Raw genomic sequence first — 19,344 nt, 5'->3', positions numbered from 1 at the left:
CTATGTGGGCTACTTAGCTTCTCTCAGTAGAATATTTGGTACCATGGTCTTCGACCATGTTTAACTCCCAGACTCTTAACACTGTAGTTTAGCCCAAGCCACCCCTACTGTTGCCAAATAGCTCAAAGTATCATCTTAAAATCAAAGCTCAGCATGTCACAGTTGTTGAGGCTTACACTTTTTTTTTTTAAACAAAACTTATCTTACTATGAAGCGAGTGAAAAATTCTAGTCCTAACGAACCACAGAAAAAGCTCACATTTGCTCTGCCCCAATAGAGTAATTTTTGGCCTAGTCTGCTCCTGCTAGAATGTTAACTTCATGAGTGCAGAGACCCTGTCTGTTTTATTTACCCTTGTATCATTGGTACCCATGACAGTGCCTGGCACTCAATGTTTATTACATGTAGCTCACTAAAAGCTATATGCTTTTCCAAAGCTGAAAACACCTATTTCAAATGGAAACTGAGTACTTAGCAAACATAACAGTGGTTTCCAAAATGTGGTCCTCAGACTAGCAGAATTAGCAACCTCTGGGAATTTGTTAAAAAATACAAATTCTCTGGCCCTACTACAGACCTGCTGGATCAGAACCTCAGGGCTGGTGACCTGAAACATATATTTTAACAAGCCCTCCAGGTGATTCTGAGGCATGCTAAAGTTTGATATCTACCGGTATAATCTAAGGAAGAAAACTCTTTCTCCAATTCAGCTCTGATTTGCATCACATAAACTCAGCTATTTCAGCACAGAAACATACATATCCTGGAATGAGTCTCTGGAAAATGACTTTCTGTAAAGACTAGATATGTGGGCCAATAAAAGTTGACCACTGTTATGCACTTTATATAGCAAGATACCTTGAATCGTAAGACAAGAATGTGTGTAAGGCTTCCTCCCAGACAACCTATTTTATGGCAAATCTAAACAGAACTTATTTAATGAACATGGAAGTAACGTGATATGGTGTTAATGTCCCCACACCAAGAGTCAAAGACCTTTGTTTTTCTTTACTAGCTGAAAATTATCCAAAAAACTCACTGGGATTCCTCATCATTTCAGTGAGCTAAATAATACCAAAGTGGAAAATTCTATGATTCAGTAAGAGCATCCAGGGCCTAAAATGTTCCCAAACCAACATATTTCTAGATGACAGAAAGAAGAGACGAATGATACACACGTTGTATCCAAAAAGCTCTTGACAAGCCAGAAGAATAAATTAAATTGAACAAAACAGTATTTTAGAGGATACAAATTAACTTCTACACCTGGATGAAACATACACATACTCAGGTACAAGTTTGGGAAGATCTGACTCAGCGACAGAATATATTTAAAGAAAAAGACTTCATTTGCAGTATACACCCCATGAGCCAACACTGTACCCACTGTCACCCTAAAAGCAACAGTGACCTTAGAATGTCTTAGCAGAAGCAAAGTATCTAGTATCAAAACCACAGCTGTGCTCTGATCTGGTCTGGGCATCCCACATCTGAAACGTCTGCATTCATTTCCAAGCCCTACATTTCGTGGAGTGCACAGCTGGAGTGGAACAGCAAGGATGGTGTCGTGACCAGAAACCGTGATCTCTGCAGAGCAAATGAAATCACTGTGAGGAACCACACAGTGGAAAAGAAAACTCAGGCATGGGTGGAGGCATGCTGGTTTATCTTCAAATATGTTAAGGGCTGTCCTAAGGAAGAAGGATTTAAAGTGCTCTGTGGAACTTGAAGGGGTTAAAGTCAATGAGTAGAAACTGACGAACAGCCTTTGGTTGCAAAGAAGGTAAAGTAACAGACAGGAAGACTTGTTGTGATAGTTTTATGTGCCAGTTTGTCTGGGCTCTAGGACCCAGTTATTCAATCAAATATTACTGTAGGAGTTGCTGTGAAGGTATTTTGTAGATATGGTTGACATCTACAATCAGTTGACCTTAAGCAAAAGAGATTAGCCTGAATGATGTGGGCGGACCTTATCCGATTACTGGAAGGCCTTTAGTGCAAAAACTGAGCTTTCCCAGAGCGAAAGAAATTCTTCCTCTAGCTTGCAGCATTCATTCCTCCCTGACTTTCCAGCCTGCCGTCTTTCTCTACAGATTTCAGTCTTGCCAGCCCAAATAAATATAGAAAGACGTAATTTGTGTGTGTGTGTGTGTGTGTGTGTGCATGTGTGTGTGTGTCCTACTGGTTCTGTTTCTCTGGAAGACTGTAACTGATACAGTTGCCCAAGGATAGAACGGTCTATTTCTTCTCATGCTGAGTTCCTGTTACCAGAGATATTCAAGTGCAGGAGAGGAAACCACTTTGGCAACAATAAAGAGACCATTTAGAAGATATGATTCTTGATGAAACTATATAGCACGTATAGACCACATACCCTAACTCAATTTATTCACTTTATTGAGGAGCCAGTCTTCATCTGCTCTGGGAATATAATAATGAGCAGAAATAGTTACTACTCTGCTTTTTTGGAATGTACATGAATCCTGTACTATGTGCAAGCTATTCTAGAACACAAAGTTGGCACTCAACAGATACTTGTTGAATGAATAATTGAATGAATGAATAAAAACATAGTTTAAGATTATAGGGAAATATATAGATACATATATTTATACATTTTTTGAGAAATGTTTCTATAAAAATATGTAAATGTTTTAAAGCTTTAATTTTTTAATAAGGATAAGATTTGCTTATCAGAAAATTCTATAACATGCCATATTTCCTTCTCCAATAAGGCATATGTCCAAATTATTTTCCTAAACTCTTCTCCTTTTTTGACCCCCTTACATACTGAGCCTAAAAAAACACCCTGACTTAATGTCTATTCATTTCACACATTTGAAAATGCAAATTCCTTCAGCATAGACTCTACAACCTCTGGATAGTCTGTAACATTATACACTCAGTGGAGGAACACTCATAGCCAACTACTGACCTGAGTGTGTTCGTCCAGCCTGCAGTGATGGACAGCCAGGAAACCGACCATACTGCTTTTCCAAACACAAATGTTAAGGAACGCAGGGGAAGAACTGCAAGGATTTCAATAATAAAAGCATGATAGTATTAGGACCATATTTATATCACACTTGTAACTTTTCAAAGTACCTTCACAGCCTATCCGACCTACATCACTGTAAAAAAAAAAAAAAAAGCAAATAAAAGTATCATTTGACGGATGAATAAAAAGAGAGAGTCATGGATGGGATGAAGGTGAAATTTAAACCCCAATCCTTTCACTCGGTTCGGTTGGGTGCTTTTTTTTTTCATTAGATCATACTGACAGAACATGGCATATCATATTCTCTTCTAACAACGGAAAATGTACCCTTTAGTAGAAGATGATTCATCAGTCTTCTTACTCTTGATCCAAAGCTATAACAAATGGAATACTGCATTACAGGGGAACTTTCCTACATATACAGGTTGCTGAGAATCTTGGTTGTATTGATTGGCGACTTACCCCGTACTCCCAAGCGGCTTTGCCTTGCATCGGTAATTCACTGATTACTGGAAATTTCTTATAAAAATAAAACTCTTTAGATTTTTTTTTTTTTACAAAATTCATAGTACAAAATTCTAATGATCATTTCATTTCCTAATAAAAGGTGTTTGAAAGGAACGGGGTGATACAAAATGAAAACACTTAGTAGCAAAGTTGCAAAAGCCTTGCACAGTCATAAACTGGGATTCTAGACTTGGCTGCGGCTCAAATAAGCTGGGTGATCTAGGTAAGAATCTCTCTCATGTGTATGTAGAGGAGCTTCACCTATTTGCTTATTCCAGGCTGAAATTACCTATTTCAGGCTGCCTTGTCTTCATAATATATCTACTTTCATTTTTAATGGGATGGAAGAAATTATGGCTGTTTTTCTGAAACCACATCCATTTTTAAAGGCAGCTGGAGCAATAGGGATGCGTTTGCACTGGAATTTTGGCTTCAAGGCCAGTACCACCTTGAAAATTTGGCTGATTTCCCCAAACCCATGAGTTGGAGAAATACCAGTAATAAAAAGGGGAATTACAAGGATGATTTACAATTTTCTTCACTCCCTCCCTCAAATTTAGTCTTTGTCCATTGCCAAGAAAACAAGTCAAGATCAAAATGGAACCAATTGGTAACTGATAATTAAACTACAGCAAAATATTTCAATAAATAAATTAGCCATCAGATAAAAATTAAGGACAATTGCATTTTGATAATATATCCCAGCAGAAAAAAGCAGAGACAGAGATATGTCCTTTTGACTTTGAAAAACAGTTCTTGATTTTGTTTTGTTTTCCAGTATTGTTTCTTTCCTAGTTATATTTTTCTTGGGAGAAAAGCTTAAGAATTGGCCACTGCCAGCCTACAAAAATGTTTACCCACCAATAAACAACTGATTTTGATTCTTTTAATTTTTCTTTCCTCTTCTTTCGTTCCTTTCCCTTTCTTTTTCTAAGTCCTTATAAGCACGATTCCTCATCTTTGCTTAACTTCCTGCGCATGCAAGAAAAGTCAGCGTGACTTAAGCCTTGCACAGAAGTCTGACTTTTTGTACATATCCATAAGTATACACCTGCAGTTTGAAAACACCCTTTTATTCCTCTTGGGGTGGAAGAATCAAATGAACATAAACTCATTTCGGCTGTTTGTCTCTTTTTGCTTTTCTATCTTTGCAGGTAAAGGAAGGTATAAATGCTTGAAAGCCGCAGGTAACCACATCACCGTATTTTATGACAAGAGAACAGCTATTTTTCCAGCATTATCCAAACTTGTCTCAATGCCACCTTCCTCCCTTTGGCCCAGGTCATTAAAAAACAGTTACTTCTCTAACCACCATCTACACAGGAACCAATGGACCTGATTTCCGGTAATCTTTAAATTTCAACAACCACTTAGGAAAGGCTTCTTCACACACACACACACACACACACACACACACACACACACACACACACGTTTCCAGGAGCTGTGGAACTTCTGCACCCACCTGAAACACAACCCGTCCCTCTTTTTACCTAAACAAATATTTAAAGAAAAATTACCATTAATATTATAGTGTATAATCTTAGAACAAGAATAACCGAGAACTTGAAGAGCTGCTTGGCAACTTAAGTAGGTAAAAAGTGAGGTACAGGACCATTGCCAGCGCTCACATTCATGTGATGCACACAGCTGAGGCTATTTCCTCTGCTCGTGGTCCTGAAACTGGACCCAAAGCCTAGGCATTATTGAAGCCACAGATCAATTTGCTATATCTTCCTGAAGAGTCCATTTTAGTCACTGATTTGGGGATAAAATTGTTTTTATATTCAAACAAACATAGACATATTGTGGATCAATATTAAAATTTGCCTATATTTCTATAAGTAATAAAACATGCAAAATAATTACGATTGTAATGAGATGCTTGCATGACCCAATCCCCTAGATCTTTCTCCTCCTTCTTTTAGAAGTACTTTGAAGTCAATGTTTAAGAAGCATCATACTACACCATGAAGTATAAATGAAGGGAACGAACTGGTATAGCTACTTGGGTAAAGAAAAAGTTCTAAAACACAAACTGAGCTCTATAGCATAAGGAAATTGACCTACCTAAGATGCTATTGATATTGTCTTTATTTAATATATATGAGATCTCATAAACATAACTCAGCCATAAAGAAACATATATGTTAAAGCAGTATCTGGCACTCATTGGAAAAGTCACATTTAAAATCAGAATTGTCCCTGCCTGTCCCACTTGAAAATAAAATGAAAAAGGCTTTTTAAAACTTTTAATAATTGAGAGAGAGGGGGGAAAAGCAAACAAGAACAAGAAAAAGGAAGAAAAAATAAATCTCTTTGTGCCAAGGGAAACTGTATCACATGCTTGTTTGTGTTTGGCACCCAATTCATAGCCCAGCAATCTGAGTCTATGAACTTAAGCCTTCATGGACGAGTGCATCAATTGGCTTTTGAATCAGAGAATAGCATTACTCCATTAACTTTGAGACTATCCCTTTCAAGAAATATATTTAGCTGTGGCACACAATATTTCAGTCCTAAGATGAGAACGTCAACTGTGAAATGCAACTGAAAATTTCAGTTGTTTTTCTCTCGACTCCTCCCACTTACTACACATTCGAATAATGTGAATCCAGGAAGCATTTACATAAATATGGTGTGCATTGTAGGTTTTATGGCAGGTCTTTTTGCTTTCATTACTTGGAGCCTGCCACATTACAGGCTGACACACACGAGTAAGGAAATCTATGCCCTACATGCCATGTTATTACTGGCTGCCTTACCCTTAGCCAGAGAAAGGAAACGTTTACTCTGCTGGGGCAAGAGAAGAAGCAAAGGGCTGGGAAAACTTGGCTCTCCACTTTGAAGATTCCACACAGTGTTCGCCATGCTGAACCAGCAAGCTCGCCAAGCCAGGAAGCTCACTTGAAGACAGAACTGCAAGAACTGCCAAAACTAGACAGAAGGAAGAAGAATCCTCCCGATACAAAAGACCCTGTAAATACTGCAATATACATACACATGTACACATACCCGACATGTTTTGTAATTAACACATTATTAAATTTCGCCTGTGCTGACGCTTCTAATGTCAACCTGTCAACCAAAGACTTCTGGTTAACGTTAAATTCTGTTTTAAACATGGAGGGCTTATCTGTTACCTGGGCTTAGGAAACCATCTACCACATACCAGAAGCACTTGCAAACTTAACAGTGTTAATTTATTGATGACACCATAATACTTCTGGCTGTTTTTCCAAGATTTCCAAGATATTAGCCAGGAGAAGTATTGTTATGATCAGCAGCGGTCAAGCTGTAATTGACATAAACCAGACTCTGGATTTAAGAGAAAGAGAGAGACAGAGAAAGTGTGTGTGTGTGTGTGTGTTTAGGGTGTGCTGAGCAGCAATACAAAATTTTTTCTTATAAGCTTTCTGACTTTTACTGAAAACCCAAATTTCCACTTGAATGTAGATATATCTTTGATTGTATGGTTTCACTAGACAACTTACAAATGAAGAAGAGCATACCTTGAGAAATTGTAATAATATAAGCTAATATACTTGAGCACTTACTATGTGCCAGGTACTGTTCTAAGAGACTTGCGTGTAATAACTCAGTCAGTCCTAACAACAACTCTTTGAAATAGGCACTATGACATCCTTCATATAATTGCAGAAATTGAAAATTTAAGTACCTTGTTAAAGTTGCTAAATTCACACAGCTAATAAAGTGTAGAACTGGGAGTCAGACCTAATAGTGTGACTCCAGGTCTCCTGTTCTTGACTCCATTAGCAAATGGCCAATATGGTCTTATTTACCCCAAATTCCAAATTGGTATTGAGTGTGCAGGAAAGCAGATGGGCCAGGTAAGGCTTGAAGCCTCTGAAGCAATTCACACAGACCCAGGTTCAAATCAGAGACGCTCAGTTTCTACCGCTCCAAGGTCACAAGCTGCCGCCCCTTCTCAGGAACGTTTGGTGAGAAATGGATTGTTTGAGCCCACGGGTGGGTCACGACCGTTTGGGGGAGGCATTTGAGTAAGTGAGGAGCCATAGTTACATTCCAGCAGGTATAATTTCTTGCAGACTTAAACAAACAAAAGTTACTTATAAGACAAATTGAATCTGTACAATAGGAAGGCGAAGGTGGGATGCAATGATTAGGCAGAGATATCCATATTAATTAAGAACTAGTATAAACGTGAATTCACAGTCTGGTTTCAAAGTTGAGAGATAAGATATGAAGTACTCTATGGTTGTTTTCACTGAACTATGGGAAAAGGTCTCAGAACTGTCTCCCATGCATAAGTCAAACCGGTCTACTTTATAAACGGGAGGTATGGTTACAAGGTCTCAGGAAAACAGTCTCACGTTGAAATAGGAAAACACTGTCTGTGTATAGATGACAGACAAAAAGGCAATTGTTTAAAGGCATGTGGTCTATCACTGTCATTTTCACCTAAATGAAAATAAACACGCATGGTAGAATGTATATAAGGGGGACAGGAAAACCAGTCCAAAGAAGAGTCATTAATCAAGAGTCATCGGATTTTAGAGTTAGAAAGGACCTAAATGAACAAGTTCAACTTCTGCACTTTCCATAAATTAAAACCAAGGTCAACAGAATGTGGACTCTGTGCAGGTGTCATCTTCAGCTCTGGGCGTGAGGACTCTCCCCTAAGGAGAGGGTCTGCAGTGAGAGGACAAGAGGATGGTGTGTAGAACCTGAGAGCCCCAATCTTTGAGAGAGGTAGGCCAATAAGAAGCAGCGCATGAAGATGGCTGCTTAGGGTCAATGGAGAGGTGGCAGGAAAGCCAAGAAGTGTGATGTCATGGGAGCCTGGGAAGGAAGGAGTTTTAGGAAAGCGTAAGTGGTTATGTTGAACAGTAACAAGAGTTCTAAGAAGACCAGAACAGAGAAAGATTCATTAGATTGGTTGGATATTGATTTGTGGTGACCCTCACAAAAGCAGTTTCAGCAGCATGATCACAGTGGAAGATTGCCATGTTTAAGCAATGAATGGGAAGTCCAAAAAAGTTAAGACAGTGAGGGCAGAGCCCAAGTTCAATAACCTTGGAGAAAAGAAAAAGATGGAGTAGTGGACAAAGAAATGCTCAAGGGGAAAAGTTCAGTAGAGAAAGAGAAGAATCCTTAAAGAAATAATTGAAACAACTTGGGGGAAGACAAAGGAAACTGAGGTCTAACTGAGGTCTAATTGGTGGATCAGCCTTGACAGGAAGAGATACCCAGTTTGCTCTGAGATAATACAGATGAAAAAGGGTGGGTATACGGTACATAGAGTTAAGTGGTTCTCTCCACTGGATTTTTATTTTTATGTTTCACTTTTCAAATGATGCAGAGTTTATTTTGGTAAATGATGTAAGGTTAAAAATTCCCCTTCTCTTATTGCCTGTGTTAAATTTTGCATGCATGAATGTTAAACGCTGAGCTCTAAGTCTAGATCCCTTGGTCGCGAAAAATTTAGACCAGCTCTTGTTAGAACATGTCTTCCCACACACGGCATCTCCTTGATCCTCTGCTCACTGGAACAGCTTCCTCATTCTCCAGAGCCTTCCACCAGCTACAGAAATTGTTTGTTCTCATGCCATCAGGAAACACTGAGGAGATTAATAGGGAGGAGTTTAACGATCTTCGATCTCCTGAAGGCTGGCAGTTTCTTAGCCTTGTCAACTATCTATTTTTTTTTTTGCTTGGTTTCTGCCAGAGGCCAGAGCAAGTGGCAAGCAGGAGAAAAGGGTGATGGCAGAAAAGAGCCCTCTTGAGAAAAGAAAAAGAAAAAAGAGAGAGAGAGAGAGAGAGAGAGAGAAAGACTTAGAACTTAGAATAGGGAAGATTTACTGCTGAAATTACACCAGAGAGCCGGTTTGGAAAGAGAGGTTGGTCACAGAATTTAAAGCTGCTCATGCGTGTTTGTTTAAGATTATGTGGATGACTTGTTGTACTGGATGATCCGAATGGGTTTCCCTCTACAAACACACACCTACTAGGTGTCTGTTGGAGTCCTTTCCTGAGAACCAAGAGCTCAATGGGCAAAGTCAATTATGGGTCTTTCCTCCAGTGAGAGATCAAAGCAACGTTATCGGAAAAACCACGTTGCCCTGATATTTCAGCAACATGTACTTAACATTTAATTATAAAATCTGAGATCCATTTCTCAAATTGGATTAGATACATTTTCACTTCTACCATTTCACCCTTCATCTTAAAGGTCTGCAAACCTTTACTGAGGTGTGAAATACAAAAGCCTCTGAATTACCAACGTGAGCCACAACTGGATCATTTAAATTCACCCCAGAGGTTCTGACAATAGCTGTCTTACTTGAGGTCACACACGCCCCAGTTTTCACCAGTCCTCCCCAATTTTAGACGTGTTGGGTGATAATACCATTCTGTTTCTTGTAAAGATATATTCCCTCGGCAAGCATTTATTCAGCACCCAACACATGCTTGACATTGAGCCAGTTGCTGAAAATATCAAGATTGATGAGATATTACATTGGCCCCTCAAGATCTCATATAGAGAAAAAAAGAGCAAATGTATTTTTTAATTTCTACAATCTGATTTCTTTGGAAGTTGAACATCCTTCCTCAGAATACCAAGACCTGTGACGTATCCATTGCCTTGTGTATTACCAGCAGAGCTTCTTTACCATAAAGAAGCAAAAGAGGACATAAAACCTGGTTATGCAAAATGAAAATTTTCGATAAAGAGAAAGAGGCTTCATCTAAAAGAGCAACACAGGAGAACAGGAGAGAGACACACACACACACACACACACACAAACAACCACCACAAAAATCTTACCTGACTTGCCCACGCCTGCTCTCCCAAATATTGCCAGTTTGACCTCTGAACTTTTAGCCATGCCGGCTGCTGGTAGACAATTCACTGTGGTTCAAACTAAAGAGCTGAGAAGATCTTTTTGGTTCCAGCCCTTGGTTTCACCATATCATTGTAAAGCAGCAATCCTTCAACAAAAGAGATTTGGGAATTCATAACTGACTGGAGAAAGAAACTCATATTTATTAAAGCATCTCCTATGTGCCAGCACCATTCACTCGATCAACATCTTCCTTGTTGATCTTCACCACAATCCTGCGACAGGGTCCTAGCAATATACTGTAAACCATTCAACTAAAGAGTGATAGATCCAGGACTTGCACGTAGATCTGTTTGGTTCTAAAAAATGCATTTTTACACAAGGTAGCATTTTCCAAAGTACTTCCTCAAAGAAAGTTTTTTGTCAGTAATTGATAACAAATACTTGCCTGTGAATACATGTATTTACCATATGTCTGTAAACATCCAATATACATACACACATGGGGAGAGTCACATTTGGAACTCTTATTTCCCTTTGGGCTGAATAATACACATTCATATTAGTGTATCCCATTGTAATACGATTGAATTTGCATTCCAAGGTTTAAATTTTATCTCCGTTCACACTAGATCACATGGTTGAGTCATGTGACAGATACCCATGTTCCAAAATTGATATATAACATCTAGATTATATTTTTCTGGGCACAATGCCCTGGTACACAAAAGCTAAATGCCATGTGCTGACTTCTGATTCCTTTTCTATGACACCCTCAAGTAAATTAGTTTATGGTACTGTCCTGACACTTGGGAAATGACATTATATACAATGTAAGCACATTTTGTATAGTTGGGTGCTTTAGGAAGGACACCTAGGTCCTTGGTACCATGGAAATGTAAAATTGGAAAAAGCCTTGGAGTCAACAGAAAAATCCATCCAGCCTTCCTTTTTGATCAGACAACCATCTAGCAACCATCCTGGGCCTAATTTATCACTTCCAGGTATGGGGGGAGGAGGAGCATTATATCAACTTTTTCTTTTCTTTCACTCAGAGCCCTTCAAGTAGCCAAGCAGCTATTAGGAACCTTTGCCCCATTCTAGATGTCTACTTTCTAGGAAAATGAGACCCAATCATCTTCCCTGGTTCTTCATGGGACATCTGTTCTTGTTTATGTTTTTTTGACCCTCACCTTCCCTCTTGACCATGTGCAGCTCTCTTCTCTGGTATTTGCCATTTTAATCACTCTAAAAATGTGGTATCCTCTGCATTCGCCCCTTGAGATATGACCTGACAAATGACCCAGCAAAAGTCTCATGCGACCTCTTCTTCATCTGGCACTGTAGTTATATTTCAGCACACTCATATTAAGGCTCCCATTTTTCACGTGAATTGCAGGCTCCCCTATTCTGAACTTCTGCTATCGATGTTTTCAACCTAAATACAAGACTTCACTTTCAAGTCTGTTATCTAAACACATGAACTGTTCCTGCCAGAGTTTTGGCATCTACAAATTTTCAAAAAGAGCTTTTCCAGAGAAAGAAAAAAGTAAAAGTCCTTCTGAAAAAGTGTTTCTACAAAGACGTTAACGTGTAATCGTCTCCTTCATTACGCATCTAAACTATGGACCTGTACCTCACAAATTTTGTATTTGCTGATTTCCACAGTGCCAGAGCTTCCTCCGAAGGACAGAAAGGTCAACAATAACACTGGCTGTTGTTTACTTCATCCCAATAATGAACAAACTCCCTAGTGATCATTAATAGTACAAAAACCAGAAGCTTTTACATCTGTAATTTGTCCAGTCCCACACTTTTGGCTAAAGATAAAAAGAATTTCATTATTTGTCATTTTATATGCATTCATTACGAAAAGGCCTCGGGTAAGCTGGGACGAAGTGAGAGAGTGGCATTGACATACATACACTACCAAATGTAAAATAGATAGCTAGTGGGAAGCAGCTGCATAGCACAGGGAGATCAGCTCGGTGCTCTGTGACCACCTAGAGGGGTGGGGTAGGGAGGGTGGGAGGGAGGGAGAGGCAAGAGGGAGGGGATATGGGGATATATGTATATGTATAGCTGATTCACTTTGCTATAAAGCGGAAACTAACACACCATTGTAAAGCAATTATACTCCAATAAAGATGTTAAAAAAAGAAAAAGATACAATCTAAAAGAATTTGAAAATCAAAAAGGAAAAAAGAAGAGAAAAGGCCTCTATGCTTAAGGCTCAGTGGTTCATCACATAAGCATCACAGAAGCATAATCTATCGAGATGTATTAACTAAATTCCGAATAAGAATGGCAAGCATTTCTCTGAAACATAGAACATGCAAGTGTCTGGAGCTTGTATAAACAACAATTTGTTATTTCATACAGAACTGTTCATTCCCATGCACATAAAAATCCAAATAATTTACTATCTGATTTACGCCTCAAGAAAGTAGCCATCAAATGTGGTTTTAAAAAAAAACCCCAAAACATTTGTTAAGTTAAATTTTTCAGTAACTCCCAAATGGCCTCAGAGGCATAGGAATTTCACATAAGAAAGAAAAATTGCGTAGGTTAAATTTTTCATACATAACCTAATAAAGCTACAGCTAGTTATTGTAAATCTTAGGTTATGTTTAGAAAAATCCCTTAAAGGAAGACACAAAACTGACATATATCCTTCAACATTTTCTCACATGAAAATGTGAAAAGTTACATTTGATAAAGATAGAAAACAAAGATAAATGTGTAAATTGTTTTAATAAGGGACCTGTTGCCAAGTCTCTGATGTTTAAAATAATTCATGATCCAAGACCTTCCATAACACGGATCGAAGAAAACATTTTTTTTCATGTTGTTGTGCAGAAATATTCTGGCTGGGTCTTGAAGCTGCCATTCACTTTTTACGTGGACAGTGCTTTATTAGGACAAAAACTTCTCAGTTCTAATCACTCCTAAAGCTAAAATCACACTTAAGTATTTAAAGATTAAAGGTTTTTCCTAAACATAAAGGTACCAAAAGAAAGCTTAGAAAGAAGAAGAAAAGAAAAAAGCAAGACTCCAAATTCTATGTTACATTAATGCATGCATTGATTCATCCCACATTTATGCTAAATGATCACCTTCAAGGAGCTTACAATTCAATAGGCCTATGACATTTACTTCACTAATAACCCGATTTTCATATTTATTTAAAAATAATGATTTATCCATAGTAAATCAATCCCAAGACTATTACACTTTTCAAGGTCCATGCTTTCTATTTCCTTTTGGAAAAAAAAAAAAAGCAAGCATCTTTATATGGTAATAGTTTTGTAACTTCTATATTTATGGTCTCATCAAAATAAAGTGCAGGTGTTTAGGGAAGCAAAGAATCTAGTCTGGTCGTGGGAACGAGATTCTCTTTGGGCTGCTCCTTCTCTAGCTCTGAAATCAAGTTTTCCTGGTCTCATTGTCAGAAATTCTCCCTTATCTTATCACAACGCAGCACGCACAGGGATGAGGATGATTGTACGACACCCCTGGCTATACCGTTGCTCGGAAAGCAACAGGTATCCTGGAAATGATAAACAAACAAGCCCATCGTGGACTGCAGGTCACTTGTTCTCGACCTAGGGAGCAAATGCAGCCTAAGTCAAAAGGGCATTCTCGGTCTCAGCTGGGACGGAGGGCGCTGTCAAGCTCTGGGCGCCGGCGCTCACATCTCCCTCTCGGTGACCCACAACCCCCGCCTGGGAGGACCCAGTGACCAGGAGGACCGCCCCAGAGGCCGAGCGTTCAGGGGCTCGAAAGGGTCTGCAGGAAGCAATCCCGAAAGAGCCACCTGGTCACGTGCGTGACACTCACCTGTTCATACTCTCCAGGCCCGGGAGAGCCGCGGTCCCCTTGCAAGTTCGGAATCGTTCCTCCGGGACCGCTAACCCTCCCACGCTGCGCCGCCCAGTCTGCGGGGGGGCGTTTCCCAGCTGCTGGGCTGCGATCGCGGGTGGGAGCGGCGGCAGCTGCGGCAAGTGCTGGCGGAGCGGCCAGGATCTCCTCGCCGCCACTCGCTCCGACTAGCGGCAGAGGGACTGCGGCAGGACGCGAGCTCAGCCCGGAGAGGCCGCCAGGATGCTGCAGTGCGGCGCTCGGGCGCCCCCTACCGGGGCCAGCGCCCGGCTCTTCCCGCGAGGCCGCCCCCGGCTGGTGAGTGCGAGCATCCGAATATCCGCCTTCGCGCTGCACCGGAGACAGGCTTCCCTTTGCCTCTGCTCAGTTCCCGGTCTCTAGGTTCCCACAGAAGGACCTCTTTCCTTGGTCAAAACCTTGCGTGCGAAAGCATTACTAGGTGATGTTTTCTATTCCGTACTTCGAACCATCCTCACAACGTCCCTTAGAGACACGTTTAATTATCCCCATGATACCCGAGAGGAAACTTAGAATAACTTGTCCAAGGCTAGTAAATGGCTGGAATGAAATCCAGACCGGATTGGAAACTGAGAGGCTGGAAGAGACATAAATAGTGAATTCAACTGAAATTCATATCTGTATATTTGAGAAAGTTCCAAAAGCTTCACACTGTCCTTACAAGATCCGCATTTATAACGTTTGAAGCCATCGTCCATCATCCTCAAAACCTAACAAAGATGATTAATATTCGTGCTGTGCCTTTCGCATCGCTCATCTCATTTGGTGTTTTATACCCTCCCCTGAGGTAAGCACTAGTATTTAAAATTATTAGCCTTTCAGAGACGAGGAGGTGAGTTTCAGAGAGGTGAAATCATTTCCCAAAGACTAAGAAACTTTTGATTAGAGAAGCAGGAAACACCTACGTTATTTTTTTCCTTTGAAACCTAGGTGTTCTTAGCAAGATACCAGGTGGCCTCCAGAAAACCACCGCATAGAGCAGACAGGGACCTAGGGCTAACTGAACAGTCTTCAGCGTGTCCTTGATGGAAGAGTTGTAGCCAGGGAGGCAGTTTCCAGGGCCGGCTGACCCGGAAAGCCACTGCAGACGCGAGATGTGGGCCACGCTGACCGGAACAGCTGGGTCTGCGGCAGAGGTAAGAATTGCCTTGCTGTGCAGGAGTAGTCCTGCAAATTCTTGGAGAAAGCTCAAACACTGTTTCCTCTGTGACTTTCCTGATCACTAATCTGTCTCCTGCCCTCCCAAACACACGACCTGCTTTAGATGACCCGATTCTATGTCTCAGCTCCCTGTGATCTATCATCACCGTTGCATTGTATTCATTTTTATTTCTCAGTCTTCTCCATGAAAATTTGACCTTCCTGAATGTAGGAATATAGCATATGCATCTCTGTATTTCCAGGCTCTACAGTCATGCCTGGCACATGGTGGGTGTTCAAAAAACAGTTGTTGAGTGAATGAAGAGAAAGAACAAGTTGGGACAGTGTATGTTGGATTTACTTGTACTTGCTGAATTTGGGACAGAATAGCTAGTAAGTAGATGAACATTTGGGTCTGAAGTTCAGGAAAGAGGTCTGAGAGAGAGAGAGAGAGAGAGAGAGAGATTGCAGTGTCTTGGCATGCAGGAAGTTTTTAAAGCCTACGATGTGGAAAGAATGGTCCAGGTAGATTATATGGAATTTTATAGAAATCCAATTACATGGAATTTTGTGGCACTGAGGTGTTCAGGTCTCACGTGTTACCCATGGAAGGAGTTAATAAAAAGATCTGTATCTGTCTATATCTGTACCTATATTTCCTTCTTACAGAGACTTAAATTGAATTCCTACTTTGCCACTCTTACCTAATTGGAGTTATTGAAGAGGGTCCAAGCCAGGCTCCTTTTGTAATAGCTCTTTGGGAACTTGTCTACAGAACTTAGGCAAGTTGTCTCCATCCTCCTACTTAGCACATATAGGCCAGCATTCCTCTTTCAATTAGGGAAACACTTGCAGGCACACCTGTAGCTCTTGACGCGCTATACCCAGAGAGATGAAGTAGCTACACTGGAGCCTGACACCCATTGTGTGATATCTTCAGTATGTAGCCTGTATTCTATGGGAGTGTTTCCTTTGTCTCAAAAGTGGCAAAAAAAAAGAGCCAGTCTCCCTTATGCTGACTGCTTCATGGATCAGAAAGAAGGACAGAGGATATTTTGCACTTAAGGATCCACAATAATTGCTTGCTGGGCAGGAATAGCCCTGGGGAGAGGTCTTGTCATCCTCTGGTCCCTTAGCCTGACTTCAGGCCTAAGCTAAAGCTTCTAACACAAAACTAGTAGATGAATCATCAGTGTAAGCCCAAAACACATTACAAACTGGAATTGTGTGTGTGTGTGTGTGTGTGTGTGTGTGTGTGTGTAGTTGCCAATCATGTTCACTGTAAATAATTCAAGTAGTTGAAAGAACACAAAGAAGTAGAAAATCACCCCCAAAATCATACTACCCAGAAATAACCATTGTTACCATAAGAGACCTTCAAGATGTTGTAGAACATAAATGAATCAATGGGTGGATATATTAAATGGCATGTAGATATGCTAAGTGCAATCATACTCTTTTAATAAATAAATAAATGCTATTTTTAATTTAAAAATACACTAAATTAAGCAGAAGATAAAGAAAGTGAACCTTAAAAGATGGCTGAATTTTAGATGTTAACTCACCTCACAAGATATTTTATCCTAAAGATTAAAATTATTAATTACACAATAATTAGATCTGAGTTAAAATTATTAATTACATAATAATCAGATCTGAAGTTAAAATTATTAATTACATAATAATCAGATCTGAATTCATTATGTTTAACCATATATTTGTTTATATTTAAATTTACATGGTTATTTATATATATATATATATATATATATATATGGTTCATATTTAACCATATATTTGTTTTAGTCAATGTCAATTGACTTCTTGCCATTTAAAAAGGAGGAAATTAGTCTCTTATTATTCCTCTCGCTTCCCCTTCCCTTCTCCTATATTTTTACTTCTATATTATTTTTATCAAGATTTACAATTTTACATTTGTTCTGTAACACTAATAAAGTGCCACTAAAACTAATAAAGTGCTTTAAAGTGTGATAAAATCTATATCACACTCGTTAATGTATATACACCCAATATGGGAGCACCTAAATATATAAAGCAAATACTAACAGATAAGATATAAAGGGGAAAATTCACAATAATACAATAATAGTAAGGGACTTTAACACCTCAATTATAACAATGGACAGGTCATCCAGATGGAAAATCAATAAGGCAATAGTGGTCTTAACTACGATAGACCGGTTGGACTTAATAGATATCTACAAGACATTACATCCAAAAAGAGCAGAATATCCATTCTTTTCAAGTGCACATGTAACGTTCTCCAGGACACAGTAAGTCCCCTACATATGAACAAGTTCTGTTCCGAGAGTGAGTTTCGTCAGTCCAATTTGTTTGTAAGTCCAACAAAGTTAGCCTTGGTACCCAACTAGTACAATCAGCTATGTAGTACTGTACTGTAATAAGTTTATAATACTTTTCACACAAATAATGCATAAAAAATGAAGAAACACAAAAAATAAAGAAACCATTTTTAATCTTACAGTACAGTACTTTGAAAAGTACAGTAGTACTGTACAACAGCTGGCATACAAGGGCTGGCATCGAGTGAACAGGCAAGAAGAGTTACTGACTGGAGGAGGGAGAGGAGGTGGGAGATGGTAGAGCTGAAGGATCGTCAGCAATAGGAGATGGAGGGCAAGCTGCAATTTCACTCATGCCTGACTTTGACGGCACAGGTTCTGGTTCCTTGCTGGATTCAACTCTATCTACCCTCTTGAAAAAATGACCCAGTGATGTCTGGTTAGTAGCTCTTTTTTTCTCATCATAGATGATACAGTAGCACTGGATTGCATTCTGAACAGCTGCTGCAACCTTCATATACTGTTCTATGTTCGGGTGCTGTGCTTCAAAAACCAACAGTGCCTCCTCAAATAAAGGAAATCCCTTGCCATTTTCTGTGTCATGAACCTCTTCAGTTCTTCAGTTACTTCTTCTTCCTCTTGTCTCTCTTTGTGCTTTCCCAAGGCCTCCAATTCTGTCAAGTCTTCATTAGTAAGCTCCTCGTGTTGCACAGCAAGTTCCATTGTTATTGCTTGGTGCTTCTTAGCAGTACCAGCTACTTTACTGCTGCTTTTACACTTGCTTCCAGACATCCTGGGCTTGAAATAAGATACTGTACTGCTGTACTCTATGTAGTACTGTACAGTAAAGTAGACAAAAGCACAACTACTTGTAGAGAATGCATGCATGTGACAATGTACGCCAGACATGTGAACTAACTTATGTGACTGGACATGTGAATGCACACTCGCATCTTTGAAAGTTCACAACTTGAAAGTTCGTATGTAGGGGACTTACTATAGATCACATGCTAGGCCACAAAATAAGTCTCAACAAATTTAAGAATATAGAAATTACATGAAGCGTTTTCTCTGATCACAGCAGTATGAAACTAGAAATCAATTACAGAAAGAAAAATGGGAAAAGAGCAAACATGTGGAGACTAGACAACATGCTACTAAAAAACCAATGGGTCAATGCAGAAATCAAAAAGGAAATCAGAAAATACTTTGAGACAAATGAAAATGGAAACACAACCCTCCAAAATCTATGGGATGCAGCAAAAGCCATTCTAAGAGGGAAGTTTAGAGCGATACAAACCTTTTTCAAGAAACAAGAAAAATCTCAAATAAACAACCTAAACTACCACCTAAAGTAATTAGAAAAAGAACAAACAAAGCCCAAAGTCAACAGAAGGAAGGAAATAATAAAGATCAGAGAAGAAATATATAAAATAGAGATAAAAAGACAACAGAAAATATCAATGAAACCAAGAGATGTTTTTTAGTAAAGATAAACAAAATTGGTAAACCTTTAGCCAAACTCACCAAAAAGAGAGAAGTTCCAAATAAACAAAACAAGAAATGAAAGATGAGAAATAACAATGGATACCACAGAAATGCAAAAAATCATAAGAGAATACTATGAACAGTTACATGCCAACAAAAT

At 39.3% G+C, this 19,344-nt stretch overlaps 1 protein-coding gene across 1 annotated transcript in view; it reads right to left on the bottom strand.

Moving 5' to 3' along the window:
- Positions 1 to 14,396, bottom strand: part of RERG (RAS like estrogen regulated growth inhibitor) — a 105,208-nt gene extending 90,812 nt beyond the window's left edge. Inside the window, exons 1-2 of the mRNA XM_007196027.3 lie at positions 14,173 to 14,396; positions 10,317 to 10,480 (exon numbers count right to left, since the gene is read on the bottom strand). Coding sequence (XP_007196089.1) covers positions 10,317 to 10,377 — 61 coding nt within the window. The 5' untranslated portion in view covers positions 10,378 to 10,480; positions 14,173 to 14,396. The remainder of the gene's footprint in view (positions 1 to 10,316; positions 10,481 to 14,172) is intronic.
- Between the last annotated feature and the right edge of the window lie 4,948 nt (positions 14,397 to 19,344).

The sequence above is a fragment of the Balaenoptera acutorostrata genome, chromosome 11 (assembly GCF_949987535.1).
Source record: "Balaenoptera acutorostrata chromosome 11, mBalAcu1.1, whole genome shotgun sequence".
NCBI lineage: Eukaryota > Metazoa > Chordata > Mammalia > Artiodactyla > Balaenopteridae > Balaenoptera > Balaenoptera acutorostrata.
The sequence above is the reverse complement of the archived record's forward strand: the minus strand, read 5'-3'. Positions and strand labels throughout refer to the sequence as shown.